The 17929-nt window shown below is 56.4% G+C and overlaps 1 protein-coding gene across 1 annotated transcript in view; it reads right to left on the minus strand.

Moving 5' to 3' along the window:
- Positions 1-10790: 10790 nt before the first annotated feature.
- The window catches only part of NPHP4 (nephrocystin 4), a 131850-nt gene continuing 124711 nt past the window's right edge, over positions 10791-17929 (minus strand). Inside the window, exons 23-29 of the mRNA XM_079698616.1 lie at positions 15487-15643; positions 14829-14914; positions 14175-14260; positions 13033-13204; positions 12211-12390; positions 11795-11938; positions 10791-11287 (exon numbers count right to left, since the gene is read on the minus strand). Coding sequence (XP_079554742.1) covers positions 11147-11287; positions 11795-11938; positions 12211-12390; positions 13033-13204; positions 14175-14260; positions 14829-14914; positions 15487-15643 — 966 coding nt within the window. The 3' untranslated portion in view covers positions 10791-11146. The remainder of the gene's footprint in view (positions 11288-11794; positions 11939-12210; positions 12391-13032; positions 13205-14174; positions 14261-14828; positions 14915-15486; positions 15644-17929) is intronic.

The following is a 17929-nucleotide window of genomic DNA, read 5'->3' on the forward strand; positions in this document are numbered from 1 at the left end:
GGCTCATCCTGGGGTTCCTGACAGCAGGATACAGCATGACCGAGGGCGTGACGCTGCTGCTTCCCTGTGGGTCTCTTGGGTCATTTCCATTATCACTCCACGCATGGGATGCACAGCACGAAGGGTCATAAGAGGTGAATCATGCTTTCCCAGACCCTCTGCAGAGACCAGCTTAGCAGGTCAGCAAACCCCTCTTCACGTATTTACTTTGTGCTTCCTTCCTGCAAAGGCCCTGAGGTCTGGGCTACAAGACTCAGGAAGCCTATTTTCTCAATGCCCATCTTGGCATGTTGAGTGGGGCCATCTGCCTCCAGCTGGGCTGATCCACCTGAGGTCAATACCCCTCAGGGTGCTAGAGGCCTGGGCTTCCCTGGTGGTGCAGTGGTTAATAATCCGCCTGCCATTGCAGGGGACACGGGCTCGAGCCCTGGTCTGGGAAGATCCCACATGCCGTGGAGCAACTAAGCCCTTGTGCCACAACTACTGAGCCTGTGCTCTAGAGCCCGCAAGCCACAAGTACTGAGCCCACGTGCCACAACTACTGAAGCCTGCGTGCCTAGAGCCCGTGCTCTGCAACAAAAGAAGCCACCACGATGAGAAGCCTGCACACCGCAACAAAGAGTAGCCCCCGCTCGCCACAACTAGAGGAAGCCCGCGCGCCGCAACGAAGACCCAACGCAGCCGTAAATAAATAAATAAATAAATTTATTTAAAAAAAAAAAGATGCTAGAGCCCTTTTTTTTGTTCATGGTGTGAGAGGGGAACTGAGCACAGCTAATGCTCTAGGGGGATTAACCCCACTGTCCACACATGGCTGGGACCAGTGAGACCCAGTGACATTCCCAAGCGAGGGTGCTTCCTGGTGAAGTTGGCCATGGTGGGAGCTGTGCCCAGGGCCAAGAGTCCCATTACTGTGAGAAGTGGTCGATCAGAACTCATGAAGTTACATCTGAACTTTAACAGGGCAATCTAGTACAGAAGTATGAGCCCGCCTCCATCACCAGTAAGGGATAAAATCCAGACTCCTCGATTCCAAAGCCCTGCAGAGAAGCGGTTTCCAAAGTGACCTCCACGGAACCCTGGTTCTACAGGGTGTCCCTCAGACAGGGCACTGTGGTTACACAAGTTCATGTTGATGGTGACACACTGACAGCACCTTCTTTAAAATCAGGAACAAAACAAGGATGTGCACTACATCCATTCCTATGGAATATTTTTCTAGAAAGCCTCGTCCAGTGCATTAGGACAAGGAAGAGAAATAAAAAAGAGATAAGGATTGGACAGGGAGAAAGAAGGCTGTCACGCTCACAGATGATATGAGTATTCACACGCCACCCTAACATAACCCTACAGCCAAAGTATTAAAATTAATAAACGAGTTTAGCCATGTCGCCAATTATAGATGAATACACAAAAGGCAGTTGTGTTCTTGAGACCAGCCTAGAGGTTTTTTTTTTTTTTTTGCGGTACGCGGGCCTCTCACTGTTGTGGCCTCTCCCGTTGCGGAGCACAGGCTCCGGACGTGCAGGCTCAGCGGCCATGGCTCACGGGCCCAGCCGCTCTGCGGCATGTGGGATCTTCCCGGACCGGGGCACGAACCCGTGTCCCCTGCATCGGCAGGAGGACCCTCAACCACTGCGCCACTAGGGAAGCCCCCAGCCTAGAGTTTTAAAATGAAAAATTTTTTTAAAGATACCATTTCTCTATGTGGTGGTTTCATAAGTATTCACTGTAGCTTTATTCTTTAAACCATATTTAAGTTGTCGATACTCTTCTGAATGTATATTTTAAAACAAAAACTATAAACATGTATGGCAAGACATTAGCAAGAAGTCAGTACAAAGGACTCAGCAAGATCTGTATGTTACATTTTGAAAAGATCGCCAGGATACAGAAGTAAGTGAGCAAAAAGAATGTTATCCCATGTGCCAATAAAAGTACACATATTTATGCACTAAAATGCATAAACATATTCTAGAAGGATCGAAGAGAAATAGTAGTTTCCTCTGGGAAGTGTTACTGGAAGCTGTGGGAGGGAGAGAGAATGTTTAAATTTTTATTTTATACTCTTTGGTATTGTTTGAATATTTTACAAAGTACATATTTAACTTTAAAAGTGAAAAGATGTTTTCACAGTGTGAGGTCTTAGAATCTCATGTTTGGACTTATTTCTTTACTAGGGTCTCGTAACTGATTCTAATTAAGGAAAACATTACGTAATGTTTTCCAAATAGCCCACAAACAGTCTTCAACCCATGGTAGAATGCAGGTTTGTTCTTTGCTGGGAACATTACTATTATTAAATGCTAGTGGTCCAGTGGCTAAGACTCTGCGCTCCCAGTGCAGGGGGCCTGGGTTCAGTCCCTGGTCAGGGTAGTAGATCCCACAGGTCGCAACTAAAGATTCCGCGTGCTGGAACCAAAAGGTCCCGCACGCCGCCATGAAGATCCCGCATGTGGCAACTGCGACCCGGCACGGCCAAATAAATAATGAAATAAATAATCAACGTTGTGATTTCTAATCCTTTAGAAAAAATAAAATAAATAAAAAGAGGTTTCACTTTTTAGGGGACCCAGTAAATCCAGTAGTAGGATCAATCCTACAGAACATTCACAGGAGAACATGAAAGTACATGTACAAGCTTATCGATGGCAGCATTTTATTATAGGAAAATTGGGAACACCTAGATTCCCATCACAGGGGAATGGCCTTGAATGTACAGTACCTCTAGGTGAGTGGACGTTCTGGCAGGAAACGGCGGCCACCCCAAGCGAGCTGAGTTTGGGAGAACCATCTACAGAGGAGCAGCAGGTTTGGGAACCACCCAGACAGCAGCCCGAGGCAGTGCTGGAAAGTGTCAGGGCCACAATATGGGTGTGAGGGGTGACAGACGTGACCATGCTGTTTAGAATCATGGGACAGGAGGCGGCCACCAGGACAGAGGAGCTGAGGACAGGTGGCAGTCAAAGGCCGGGCTGAGGAGGAGGCAGAGGCTGGAGGAAAAGCAGGAGAATGTGCCCCCCCGCCAACTCCAGGAGACCAGGCAGGGGAGCCGCAGTGCCAGGCAGCCAGAGCAAAGAGGACAGACGGTGACCATGGACCTGGCTTCACAGGGGCCATAGGTCAGCTCGAAAGCGAGGTCTCCGTGCAGCGGGAGAGAGGATGATGGCGGGGGGACGGTGGCAGGCTTCAGACACCGGCCACAGACAGCGCTGCAAGATTTCCCATCCAGAGGAACAGAGCAGGTGGTAGCGAGCGGGGAGAACGGAGAAAGAAATGGCTTTTCTGTTTACGATGGGTGACCGAGAATGACCGCACGCGGAGTGTTCCAGAACAGACAGAAGGGCAGGAGTGAGGCCCTCAGGAGTCAGAGGGGTGGGATTCGGGCCCCCGTGGGGGCAGGACACCTGGTCCTCTGTCAGGGCAGGCGAGGTGGGGGCCACCTCGGGCACGGCCGGGTCACAGATCACGGTGGGACCACAGGACGGTCCTGGTCTGGTGGCTCCTCTTTCCCCCATGAAGGATGAGGCAAGGTTAGCAGCTGACTCAGAGGGTGGACGCTGGGTGGTCTGAGAAGAAAGGAGCAGGGGTGGGCCATTCTCTGGAAGCCTGGAGAAGAGACAGACCAGGGAGGTGTGGTAGGGCCATTTGCCTGAGGCCTATTTGAGAGTTAGGGCCACAGATCCAAGGAGAGACTCAGCGAATGGCTGAGAGCCTGTCTCCCTGTTCCGCTGCCTGGGGGCCCGACAGAGGGGGCCTCCGCCCAGCGGTTGTGACGACCAGGGGTCTCACGGCTTCAGGGTATGGCGGTAATGAGAGGAAGGGGCTGTGAGAACAGGAGGCAAGGGAAGGGGGCAAGACGCAGAGGCGGCAGGGGGGTAAGCATGAGGGTGGCAGCCACAGGTCTGTGTCAGGGACTGAATCACATCCCCCAAATTCATCTGTGGAGGTCCTAACCCTCAGGACCTGCGAGTGTGACTGTATTTGGAGATGCGGTCTTAGAGGTGGTTAAGTAAAGTGAGGCCATAAGGGTGGGTCCTAATCCAACAGGACTCATGTCCTTACAAGAAGAGAAAATCATGCCATAGAAAAATACAAAGGCAGACGGTGGGAAGACGCAGGGAGAAGACATTCACAAGACAAGGGGAGAGGCCTCAGGAGAAACCAACTGGCCGAAACCTTGATCTTGGCCTCCCAGCCTTCTGGAGAGAACTGATTTCTGTTGTTTAAGCCCCCATCTGTGGTGCTTGTTGGGACAGGTGACTAACCCGGGTGGGGAGGCAGCAATGACTGGGGCCACATAGGCCAGTGAGCTGCGAGGTCAGGGTGTGGGTCAGTCATCCCCACGGTGTGTCTTCTGCCCTCATGACCTCCTAGAAAAGCCACGAGCCCTGCCCAGCGCTGTGCAGCTCAGGGAGACATGGACGATGACAAGTACACACACAAGAAACCACCTTCACATTCTTTGGCCTGGATGCATAAGAAGGGATGATCTGGAATCTGGAATCTGAGGGTCCTGAGAGAGCGCACGGGGCACCCAGAAAGGAGCACTGGTGTCTCCAGAGACTCATGGGATCACATTTCTGAGCCGCGCCATTCAACTGCCAGAGTTGGAGTCCAACACTAACCGGGAAAGTGGAAGAAAGGATCAAAGTTTATATTTGGTTTAAAAAGGACCATACATTTCAAATCCACACTTCTAAAAAACTTTTTTTTTTTTGGCGGTACGCGGGCCTCTCACTATTGTAGCACAGGCTCCGGACACGCAGGCTCAGCGGCCATGGCTCACGGGCCCAGCCGCTCCACGGCACGTGGGATCTTCCCGGACCAGGGCACGAACCCGTGTCCCCTGCACCGGCAGGCGGACTCTCAACCACTGCGCCACCAGGGAAGCCCTAAAAAACATTTGAACAAAATGTAACAGGCTACTAGGAGGCCGCCAGCATTGGCAGGATCCATCCTCCTCTCCTCCCCTCCCTGCAACCAAGCCTGGGGCCCAGAGAGAGAGCAGCCCCTTCTGGGACACAGCCACAGAACCTGCGCCCCCAGGCCACAGCCAAAGCATGTCACCCAGCCAGGCCTGCAACCAGGGTGGAAGGAAAAACGGCTCCCAAGGCGGGCACTGCACTCAGAGCCGCCTGGTGGGATGGGGACGATGCTTGGGAACAGTCCTGAGGCCATCATCACACTAGACCTGAGCTCCTCCCCTGCACGAAATCCAGATCCTAACAAGATTCTAAGTGGTAGGAGCTCCTAGACCCCACCTCACACAGGACGTTGAGGACCCTACTTCACACAGAGACTGAGGACCCCACCTCACACAGGAGAAGGAGGCACCCCCCGAGCGGCCACAGCAGCAGGCCACGGCTGAGCCAGGATTCAGGCCCGTCTGGACCCGAGTTCTGACCATACCCACTGCCCAGCCAAGGTGAGGGAGAGGGCGGACGGAGCCTAGAGAGAGAGTTCAGGGCCCGCAGCCTCTGCAGGATTCCCGCCTCTGTCTCACCCACTGAAGGCTGGAGGCCGTGAGAAGCCGAAGAGCAGCAGAGGGAGAGATCTAGAAGGACAGAGTCGCCTGCAGCCCGGGGCCCTTGCCGGGCCTTGGTGACCTCAGCCCTTCCCACCGGCCTCACACCCATTCCGACCTGGGTGTCCCGTCTGAGCCTCAGGCACACTCAGCTTTTGGGGGTAAGGGGGCTGTTCTGCCTGTTCCTTTCCCTTAAGTGTCGTTAGAACACTCGTCTTGGTGACTTTGCCTCTTGGAGACGGACTCATCACTTCGGTGTGTGATTATTTCAAGGTTGAATTCTTGCGATAAATGTATCTTTAGAGCCTTGATTCACAGATCAATTCGGGATCTGACAACCGAGATGACAGACACTCGAGGCTGACGCGGCTCCTCCGAGCGGCCCCGCTGCTGCAGGAAGCCACCTCTGCCCGGGGGACGGCCACACACAGCAAAGGGTCGCCCTGTCTACAGGTCACACTTTAGATTTATACCTGGCCCTCCCTCCCAAGGACCAGAAATCTTGACTCGCTGGTTACATGGATATTTAAGAGCCCTGGGGCTGCCGTCACGAGTGACCAGGTGGCCTAATCCAACAGAAGTATATTCTCCCGCAGCTCTGGAGGCCAGAGGTCCTTCTGGCGGCTCTGAGGGAGAACGGGTCCCAGGCCCCTGTCCTGGGTGCTGGTGGCTCCCAGCAATCCTTGGTGGCCCTCGACCAGCAGACGCATCACCCCAATCTTTACCTCCACCATTGTATGACCTTCTCCGGGTGTCCTTTTCTGTCTCCTAAAGGACACTCACTGGATTTAGGGACCACCCTAATGGTCCCAATATGACTCCATCTCGATCCTTACCTTAAGGGCATCTGCAAAGGCCTTGTTCCCAAATAAGGTCACATTCTGAGGTTCTGGGTGGACATGGATTTTGTGGGGACACTAGATCACTCTCTGACTTGCACTTGGCTTTCAGGGCCTCCCGAACAGCCTTGGAGAGGCAAGGAGTAGTGTGGTGACACTGATGACACATGGCTGGCTGCCCCAAGGTAGGCTTTCCCCGACACAGAGAGCAGGCTCCTTCGGCCCTGCACAGCCCCCCACGACCAGCTCAGCCCTGGCTTTGCTGTGGCATCAGGAGAGCCATGGGGGCCCATGTGGCATGCCAGCAGACGTGTCCTGATGACAAGGTTTGGACTGTACGTGGAGCTCCGCCCCCTCCACCAGCAGGAAGGGCCTCTGGATTCATTGTCTGTCCCCCAGACTCAAGGGCAGCGTCTCACATGGGACCAGGGAGACCCCACGGTGCTCAAGTCACACCCGACACAGACGCACTTGAACGACTTCTCGAGGCCACTGGCTGTTTCCCTCCCTCCCCTCCTCTCCTGCCCTTTCTTTGTAAACGTCTCAGCACACATCCCTGAAAATAAAGCTAAAACCACTACGTCCAGATTGTTGGGGGTTAGAGCTGCATACACCCCAACCTTCTCCACTGGGAGGAAGAAAGTTTGCTAAGGAAACAGAACGGTTGTTTTCCCCAACCTCTTCGAACCTGAGGCAACAATTTTAAAAGGCGCCTTAATTTATTTCTAAATAGAGAAAAACATAGCATTAAATCATTATCAGGCATGAGCAAAGCAAAGCAGCTAATCTGGCTTTCATTTGACTCCATTTAGTTAAAAGCAGCTTTCGGCCGGGGTGGGAGGAGGAGGGAAGAAATAAAATACTAACGTTAAAAAGTGCCCTTGATGGAAATGATAAGGTTCCCTTTGAAAGATGGTGCGTCTTTGTGCAGGAGAAGCAGCGGCTCCCAGCCCTTACGGCAGATCCACCCGAGGAGGGGGCTGGGCCCCCGCTTTCTCGTGTAAATCACCTGGCGCTTCTGCACATGCCAGCTGGACCAGGGAACTGACCACCAGGAAGTCAGAAGTTAGATGAAAATACTAGTCCACGTCTAGGGCGTCGGGGCAGGACACCTCAGGTTCATAAAGGAAGGAGGAAGGCCAGTGTTTTGCAACCCAGAGGGCACAGTGAACTTGACCTGGGCTTTGGGCCCCAGCAGAAGAGCCCCAAGATGGCGGATCACAGCCATGGCTTTTATTTAACACTGAAAATTTATCGCAAAAGAAATCTCTCAGGACTTCCCTCGGGGTCCAGTGGGTAAGACTCTGCGCTCCCAGTGCAGGGGGCCCAGGTTCCATCCCTGGTCGGTGAACTAGATCCCACACGCTGCAACTAAGAGCCCGTGTGCCACAACTGAGACCCGCGCAGACAAGATAAATAAATAATAAATAAATATAATTTTTTAAATCTCTCTTTTTTGTGAGAAAAGAAAGGGAAGAAAAAAACCACTCAGAACGGCATACATTTTGACAAGCACAAGCCCCCATCTTGTGCCCGATTCTCACTCCTGGGGGGGGGCTTCAAATCGTCACCGGCACCCAAGAAGAGAGGGGTGTGCATGCCAGAGTGACCAGAAGGCCACAGTCCCCGGGGGGAGGGCATTTGGAGTAGGGGACTGGAAAAAGGGCAAAGGGAAAGACCCTGTGTGTGTAGAGAACCTGCTTTTCTGACTTAAAAAAGCGTGGACACCCCCCCACGCCCCCCGACCCAGCTGAGCCCAGCTTCACCAGCCCCCATGGCGCTGATGCGGTGGCCACTGGGGAAGGCGGGTCACTAATGTGGCCCCCGCTGCTGGTCCTGAGGCGAGGCACCTGTCCATCCCAGCCCCGTCACCCCTGCATCACCCGAGAATCAGCCTGCAGCCCACAAGCCCGAGACCTGCTCCGGCCCCTTCACCCCTTCCCGTTCCCTTTTCGCCCGCCACCCACTCAGTCCCCTCCTTCTGACATCAACCCACTCCACGCCCTGCTCTTGCTTTTCCCCTTACAGACTTTATCACCACCCGGCCGACCATCTATGTTGTACCCACTTTTTATCATCTGAGCTCCCCTAGGAGGTCAGCTCCTGACCTGGGGCAGGGAAGGTGTCCGTCTCAGGGCACCACAGTGTCCGCACCTCCTGCACAAACAGAGCCCGGAGGAGCGCCCACAGCCAAGGTCGGATGGATGAAAGAATGAACTAACAAGGGAGGGCCAGAGAACGGGCATCCCTGGCTGATGGCCTCTCTCTCGCCAAGGCCGGCCGCTGCTTCCTCGAGCGCACCGCCACTCCCAGCTCCTGCACCTGCAGCCTGCGGGTCCCCCGGGCACAGTGGGGAGGGGCGCCCCCGACCCCACCTCCAGCCAGGGCGGGGCTGCTGCCGGCCCCTCGGCACAGCTCGCTGGGGACGGTGGCCTGAGCTACAGAAAGGCCTGAACGGCCCCCACTGCAGTGTCTGCCTTGTAGACTAGACGTGGGGTAAGGAAGCTGCTGAGGTCCCACCTCTGTGTGTGGGTGAAGTGCGCTCCCAGCAGACCTGCCTCTAGGAAGAACAGCGGCCCCTAGATTTCCCGGCTCTTGGAAGCATTTGGAAGTGGGAGGAGATGAAAGTGAAGCGTCCCCTGCCCACCTCCCCCCCCACACCGCGTGCCCCCAGGACAGCAAGCAACTAGGCTCCAGAACTGCCTTCCTTCCTAAAACACACTCCCCCCCGGGGCCTGGTCCCTGGTGGCGGGGCCTGGGCCCAGAGTGGCCCGGGGCGTGGATGAGCTGAGATATTGCTGTGCGTGCGGCAGGCGTGCAAAACGCAGAGGCCGCCCTTGAAAAGACAACAGGGACTGGGCTTCCCTGGTGGCGCAGTGGTTGAGAGCCCGCCTGCCGATGCGGGGGACGCGGGTTCGTGCCCCGGTCCGGGAGGATCCCGCGTGCCGTGGAGCGGCTGGGCCCGTGAGCCATGGCCGTTGAGCCTGTGCGTCCGGAGCCTGTGCTCCGCAACGGGAGAGGCCACAACAGCGCGAGGCCCACATACCGCAAAAAAAAAAAAAAAAAAAAAAAAAGACAACAGGGACATCCGAACAACAGACAGATGGGCCCCGGGGTGGGTCCTCATGTTGCAGACGGGCAAAGAGACCTGAGGCGGCTCTCTTCCCCAGAATCCAACTCCACGCCGCTCTTTGGGGGCACACGCCCGGCGGGGAGGACCTGTGGGCAGGAGGCTGCAGGGTGTTGCTGGGTGCTGCTGGGTGCTGCAGGGTGCTTCTGGGTGCTGCAGGGGCCCCTCCCGGGGTGGGGCGGCTGGCCTCAGTTCCAGTGCAGGTGCCGTCCGTAACCCCGCTGACGGGGCTGGGGTCTAAATCAGGCCCCCTGGGGGCAGCCGATGCCCCACTCCTGCCTGCGGTGCGTCTGACCCTGGCCGCCTTGTTGACCGTCTCTCCAAAGAGCCTGCCCGGTCATCTCCCCGGGGCTCATATGGCTCTCAATCACGGGGAGCCCCCCTGGGTTCACGGTGCAGAGAGAGACGCCCCCCATCATGGGCTGCCCTCCATGGGAGTCTGGTTTCCCGTCTGCACATGCGCACAGCTGGCTACCGCCCTGCTGTCTCCTCACCACCCCGGGGCTGGGACGGCGCGCTTCCCTTTCTGTCCATCTTTCCAACAGACTGAAGGTAAAGTTTCTGTTTCTAAGCCCTAATCCGTCACCTACCCTGCCGATTCCATCCCTGGGATGCTCCCCGTCCGGCCACTTCTCACCATCCCCACCAGCAGCGCTGGGGCCAAGGTGACTGGCTGCCCCGCTAAACCTTCCCCCCCTCCCCCCGCTAGGGATACCATCCCCCAAAGTCACCTGGACACACGACCGCCTGGAAGAAAGACAACGTTTCTGAGACCCCTCGGAGCTGGGTGTGGCCAAGTGACTAGGTTCTGGCCAACAGGATGGGGGTGGGCGGTACAATGCCCCCTCCCCGCCGGCCTGACCTGATCCCTGGACGCCGTGACTGGGTGACCTCACGTGGTAAAGGGGATGGAGTTAAGGATCTTGAGACGGAACGGTTGTCCTGGATCATCCAGGTAAGTCCAATGTCATCACGGCGGCCTTACAAAGGGAGGCAGGGGGACCAGAATCAAAGCAGGAGAGGTGACGACAGAAGCAGAGGTCAGAGCTGCCCTCCCCTCGGGTCAGGACTAAGCAGACTCTCCCAGAGGCCACAAACCATGGGCCACCTGCCTGTCCCTCGGCAATGTCATCCCCAGGGAAAGGGAAGCTTATGCTGCAGACAGAAAACTCTGACAATGGTGAAAACAGCAGAAAACGCTCAAGAAAACTGCCCAAAGAGAAAACGTGTAAAAATTTAGTATTTTGTACAACTTTTTTAAAAGGTGTGAAATAATACCAGCATAAAAAACATTACATGGCAAATAATACAGTGTTTGTATAAAACTCAGTTTAAAAACATAATTTTATCATTTAAAATGATTCAGAAAATACATTTTGCTGACAGTAAATCCTAACGTCACAGACGGTGACAATCCCCCGTGTGCCGCAGAGAGAAACGGGCCCCGGGTACACCGGGTGCGCACGTTCACGGTCAGGACTCCCGTGGGGCTGCTACGCGGTTGGTACTGGCAGCAGCCTGACTGGGTAGGAGCACCGCAAACGGCTAGGGGCACAGCGACCCCCGCCCCGCCCCGGCCAAGTCCACGGTGCCGAGCTCTGGGACAGGAGCCTGACCCCGAACAGCGGCAGGACGGCCCCCGCCGCTTCTTTACTGGTAGATGACCTTCACGCAAAACGTCTCCTCGTTTTTGTCTTCGTGGTCATTGATGTAAATCAGAATCTCCTCCTCCCCGGCCTTCTGACGGGACGCAAACCGCAGGCCGATGGTGTAGGTCTCGCCTCCCCCGACCTGGGAAGAAGCATCGCTGTCCTAGCGCCCACCCTGCCGACCCCTCTCTCTCTCTCTTCCAGCCGCTTCCACGCAGGCAAACACACATCCCCCAGGCTTGCAGGCCCCGGAACAAACACTCATGCTCTGAACCGAGTTTCCCAGTGTTACTGTCAAAGCCCTCACGGGTGCTCCTCCCAAAGCCCCAGGGAGACGCGTCACTACACCCTCCAGCGAGGGACAGACCCGGGTCCGCCCAACGCTGCTCAGTTTCCCTGAAAGAGTCACAGGAGATAAAGGCCTAACTCGCCAGGCAGTCTGGATAAAACTGTTGCAAAACTGCAGGGAAGGCCGCCCCCAGGGCTGCCCCGCCGGGGCCTGGGTGCTGGGTCAGAGGCCCGGGCAGAGTTCAGCAGAGGGTGCCCCTGGGGGCCGCAAGCGCCTCACTCAGGCCACAGGCCGTTCTCCCCCAGGACTTGCTGACGCCCCTAAGGCAGGGCCCCAGCCCCCCGCCCTGTGCAGCCGCACCTGGAAGGCGTTCTCCTTGAACTGCAGCAGGCGGGGATGGTCGCTGTGCAGGCGGTAGGCCCTCGGGGAGGGGTAGGGGTTGGTGTAGGTGATGCGCTTGTTGGCACCCTTCCCGCCCCCGGCAGGCAGTGTGATCTCAAAGGCCTGTGGGAGGGCAGGAGTTGGCCCCGGGCTCCTTCTCCAGCCACCTCTTCCCAAGCCCGCCCTGCGCTCCTGGACCCCAGACACTGAATAAATACGGCAGACAAGCCCCCCGAGTTCCCGGTCGAGGGGCTCACAGTACAGGAGGAAACACCCACTCCCCAGGCCCCCAGCCAGAGGGGCCGGGAGGAGGAAACGCCGGCCTGGATCTGGGCAGGCCAGGTCGCAGGACACACCACCCGAACCGCGTGGCCCACACGCGTCTCACATCAGACCTTGGAGATGAGGGGTGGGCGGCAGGAGAGGCACACGAGCCACGAGGCCACCAGCTGGTGGGCATCCACGTCGACCAGGTTGAGGTGCACGAAGCGGCTGCCCGCCCTGCGGGGCCTCACGCCCACGTGCAGGTCCTGCACCCCGTGAGGGGTCAGCACGAAGACGCCTTTGGGGTCCGTCTTCAGGAACAACAGAGAAGCAGGTCGGGAGGCTGCCCCTCGAGTCATGCAGACGAGGGGTTCCCTGGGAGCGCAGCCCAGAGGCTGAGAGGGTCCCAGGGGAACCCCTGCGCTGGGCGGGAGGTCCCCTGGCCTCCGTGGGATCAGAGGTAAGAAGGCCCGATCTGAGGCCAGACCGGACCTCACCACCAGCACCCACGCCTGCGGGTCACAGTCTGTGTCCCCATCTGTGCGGGGCGAGTCCCCTCCTACACAGCGCGACCCCCTAAGTGTCAGAGCGGCCTCAGGAGAGACAGGGCTTAGCCAGCCCCAGCTCTGAACGCTGGCCTGCTGGCAGGGCGTCCGCGTCACCCTCGTTATCCAGAGGTACAGTTGCAGCCGCACTGATTCCAGAGTAACTGTTAATATTTACCTCCCAACAATTCTACAAATTCTCCTTCAGGGCTTACGTGTCTCTCATCCCACGACGGCACATCTCATAAAGGGGATCTGAATGAAGACTCTATCAAAGTCTTCAGGACCGACCACCAGGCCGCAGCCCAGCTCCCACCCCCTCCCCGGGGTGGGCAAGGGTGGGGAGGGGCCAGGGGACACCCGCAAAACCCAACAGCCAACCCCACGCACCCCCGCCGAAGGCCATACCGTCAGCTCCTGGGGGTGGGAGCTGAAAGCCTTCACTTTCCTAACTGTCTGCATCCCCCGAAGGACAAGGGCCAGGCGGGTCCGCTGGCCTGTGACGCAGGAGACGTCCACGCGCTGCAGGGAGTGGAGGTGGACCTGCCAGGTCTGGACGGGCGTCGCCAGCCAGCGGTCCCTGCGCGGGCAGAAGCCACTCACGGTCAGGCGAGGGCAGTACACCAACCGTGGGGGAGGAGCCCGGAGGAGACTGAAAAGGCGGCCAGGAGGGCGGGCTAGGGTCCAGCCGCCGTCACCCCCTCAGCCACCTTCCCTCCGAGGTGGAAGCTCTCAGGCGGGGCTTCTGCAGACGTGCACCTAGGCCAGCTTAATTCCAAACCAGGTCTGGAGCAAAGTCCATGGGCAGCACAGCGTGGATGAGAACGTGGGCTTGGAGGTCACGTGGGCCTGAGCCTGGGGCCCGCATTAGCTGCCTGGTGCCCAAGGACACTGACCCTTGGTTGTAAATGAGGCTCAGCATCACCTGCCCACGGGCCGTCAGGACAACAGTCTGTGGCCACCACACAGCAGGTGCAGGCCTGGTGCTGCCCCTCAGCCGGGTGGGCACTCAGCAGAGGAGACCCCCGCCCATTCCCAGGCAGGCTGCACCAAACCCTCCAGCCTGCACCGGTTTTACAGGGTCTCAAGGGCTGGGAGATACAACTTAGAGGAAAAGGTAAAGGGAGTGGGGTCATTTCACCCAGTCCTCAGGCATCAAAGGAAATGATACCACCTTCCACCTCCCCTTGGGGGGCCTGGGCAGGACCGCTGCCTGCATTCCCTCGGACTCAGAGAGGGGACCCCAGGGACAAGGGCTGCTTGGGCCATCCTGGCACTGTGCTGAGGCAGAAGCAGCCTCAAGTTTCTCTCCCGGCTGGGCTCCCGACGTGTCCCTTAGGCTGTGGTGTCGCTCTGAGCAGAGGCGCCCTTTCAAGACCCCGGCCAGTCTGAGAACCTCACTTCATGTGGCCAAAGGCCTGATGGCCCCCACCGCCGTCACAAGTTTAGAGGCAGCCAGGGCTGGCCCACTTCCAGGGCCACCAGCAGTCCCTAGCCTGCCTCCTCACCGCCTTCTCCCCGCTCCAGACCACCAGGGCCCACGTACTCACGCGTAAATGGTGACAAAGAAGTCTTTGATCTCCGGGCTGGGACCACTGGCCACCTTCAGGAACACATCTCGTGGCTCCCCGGGGCCCTGCCAGACGGGGTGGGGGGCACATCACGGCCACACTACTGCCTGTCTGCTCTGACCCCAGCCCCCCAAGTCCGCAGGAAGCAAACGCAGGTGTGAACCAGGCCCCCTCCCCCTAACACGTTTTTCATTTTCTGTACTCATCAGAATTCACTGTTTTTGTCACTACAAAAGAGAAAAATCATTAACTTCTTGATTTCATATTGAGCTTAATAATTATATTCTGCAGGAGATTTTACCCAGTTTCCTAACCAATCATAATATGATTATGGCCATTATCCTTACACAAAGGCAATTAATAAGTGCCTTAATCACCACTCACTTTATTCAGTTTGTCTCATGTCTTTTTTTTTTAATTTAAATTCAGATAATCAAGGAAGTGATCTGCTAGCAGAAAAAATGAAAACTCATTCATAAAGCTCTCATGAGGATGTCAAAGTAGCCCTTCAGCATCTTAGAAAGAAACCACTTAAGCAAACACCTCAAATGAAGAGGCTGCAGACCAGGGGTGCAGGTAGTGGGCGGGACCTGGCGGGGAAGGATTTTCCCGGGAGGGCGCTACAGAACTCACCATGTTCTGGGTCTCGCAAATGACATTCGGGTCACTACAGCGTACGTAGACCGGGGGGTCCTCACCGGGCATCCCCACGGGAGCACCTGGAGTGGAATATATCACAACAAATGTCTTTTCCCGAAAGCCTGGGCCATCACAGGGGTTCAATGAAACCTGCCCGCGGGATGGACACTGCCGCCTGCGTGGACACTGGCCCTTCTGTTCCGAGCCGCCTCCCCGGGGACTCACCCCAAGAGACTAACTAAAAGGAAGCGGGGGTGCCATGGAGCCAGTGCCAGACGTAAAAGGCTCAGATCTGTTCTAAAGGCACCAGCTGGAAATGAATCAGCAGGTGGAGGGGAGCCCGGAGAGCTCTCCAGGCCCAGGACTGAGGGCAGAGCAGAGCCTGACACCCGAGGCCGGGCAACCTTCCCAGGGCTGTGGATTTCAGAATGGAATCCGCCTGCCAAGGGCGCCTGTCATCTCAGAGGAGGTGAGAAGGTCACCATGTCAAACGATCAAACGACTGAGGCAAGTGGCAGAATTTACAGCTGTGCCCTGTGTTGTTACAGAGCATCGCAGGATGACGTAAGGACACCACGTGTCGCCCTTGGGGAGAAGCCTTTTCCACCTGTTGAACCTGCCAAATGCCAGCCGTGGGGACAGCGGGACCTGCCTGGAAGCGTGTGCCAGGGCAGCAGGCGGATGGCCTTCTTCAGGAAGGTGAGCTCCGGGTGGTAGAAGCGGAAGACCTGGTCCACCACGTGGGGCTGCAGCTCCACGGTCAGGCAGAGCACGGCGAGGGGCGTGCCGTTGCCTGCGTGGAACAGAACCTGCCAGGAGAGCAGGTGGCGTGGCATCAGGACCCACACGAGGGCTTGTGGGCAGCTGCGTGCACGGCGCCTCCCTGGACGGACAGGGACGGGGGGCCCCATGGGGTCCGCTCACGCCCACGAAGTGGGAAGGACAGGCGTGGTCAGATGCACGGGGTCTGCAGCCACAGGTGCCCACCCGCGAGGACGGGCCCAGCACAGGGTCCACATGCTCAGACCACGCACAGATGCCACTCCTGCCACTTCCCGGAGGGGAGGGACGTGCCAAGAAGACCAGCGAGAAAGGTCCGCAGCCCCGACTCCCCCGCTGACACACCCGCTGCCTGCAGGCTGGGAAGTCGTTCTGCAAGGATCTGGACACTAACCTCACCAGGTCCTCGTGGGTGGGAGCGGAGCACGTCCCCCAGACGGGGGCTGTGCCTAAACCCAAAGGGCCAGAAATACAAACTTCCTTTAAAAAAAAAGTTACTTACTAAAAAAATTTATTTGCCCAATACAGGTCCTAACTGGGAACACGGTGGAGCCGGTGTCTTTATTCCAGGACTCGGCCAGCCCAGTGAGCTCTCGGGGCCCAGGACAGAGGGTGGCACACGGCCAACCCCAAGGCGGAGCAACCTTCCCACATCGGTCGGCGCCAAGCTCGGGCCCCCAGACAAACATTCCACGTGGGAAAGGACGCTCTTCCACTTTGGTGAGTTTTATTATGAAATCTTTTAGATGTGTAACCGGACAAATTATAACTGGGCAGCCACCCACGAGGCCACGTGGGCTTGGAACAGGCATGCGGTGCACGCTGCTCACTCTCTGTGCCCTCAGCACCCTGCCCGTCCGCCCCAGAGAGCCCCTCCTGAACTCGTGATCACCGTCCCCCGTTTTTCTTCACCATTCTCCCCTCTTTGGGTCTTTAAGCGACCCACAGTGTTGGTTCTGCCTTCTTGGAGCATCACCCGAAAGCCACTGCCCCGCGTGTCTCTTCCCACATCTGCTGGGAGGCGAGCCCCACCACTGCACCCTCATCCCCGGCAGCTGTGCCCTGACACTCCTGCCGGAATTTCACCGCTACGCTGGGACTTCAACTCCACAATGACCGACCATTTATTTAGCTGTCGTGCACATAGACACACATAGACACACACACAGACATACACTCCTGAGCTCTCTCTGCTCAGAAGCACCGGAAGCAAGGGCACCCCAGGCGTAATGAGCACGCTCAGCACCCAGACTTTAGTTTCTAAACACCATTCGCCACTAAAAGAAGCCTTAGATAAACGGCTGATTCCAGAAATGGAGCAGGAAAATGTAAGCTGACTCTGGAACGTCTTGTGTGCCAGGCACGAAGGAAGTGCTCCAAGAATGACAGGGACATGTCAAAAGGACAGAGGCGCCAGCTTGAAGCCGAAGCCACCAGTGGACCAGGGACAATGTGAGCAGCAAAACAAGGAAAGACAGGAACAAATTACAACCCACTGAATGAAACAGGAATTCACGGTCCATAATGGTGACAAACAAATTTCAGGAATGAACAGATGAAGGCAAAGTGCTGCCTCACTTAGAACATGAAAGGAATGATGAAATCTGAAAGTCACCAATGGGCAACCATCCTGCAAGAATCATCAGTGAAAAAATTTTAAAAAGAATGTCTCTGTGTGTACAACTGGGTCACTTTGCTGTACAGCAGAGACTGACACGACATTGTAAATCAGCTATATACTTCAGTTTAAAAAAAAAAAGAAGCATCAGCGGATATTAAAACCAGCAGCAGAAGTTGACTGAGGAGCAGGATATTTACAGAGCCTGAGTATCTCCCGACAAAATACTTACCCATTACTTTCTAATTATCAACTATAAAATACTTCTTAATTAATTTTACATTGAAGGAGCCTGGCAGACACCATCTTAACCAAATAAGAGAGTTAAATTAACATCACTGGTAATAGAGCAAATCAACATTGTGACCCTCCCAGTAAGAGGTTCTGAGAAGAACACAGCAAAACGTCTGTGCTTTTCCTGCCCTGAATGCACGGCCTGAAACCACCGATGAGCAAACACCAGACACACCCAGACTAAGCGGCAGGTAGCAGAAATGACCTGTGCATGTCAAAAGTACCGAGGCCGGGACCACCAGACGCACCGTGGGACCCTGGGTGGGTGAGGGATCCAGTGTTGGGATATTTGGTAAAGTGCAAGCGGGGTCTGTGATGAGATTGTACCAGTGCCAATTTCCTGATTTCCCCGGTTCTACTGTGGTTATGGAGCAGAGTGTCTTTATTTTCAGGACGTAGGAGC

The sequence above is a fragment of the Hyperoodon ampullatus genome (genome assembly GCF_949752795.1).
Source record: "Hyperoodon ampullatus genome assembly, chromosome: 2".
NCBI classification, from domain to species: Eukaryota; Metazoa; Chordata; class Mammalia; order Artiodactyla; family Ziphiidae; genus Hyperoodon; species Hyperoodon ampullatus.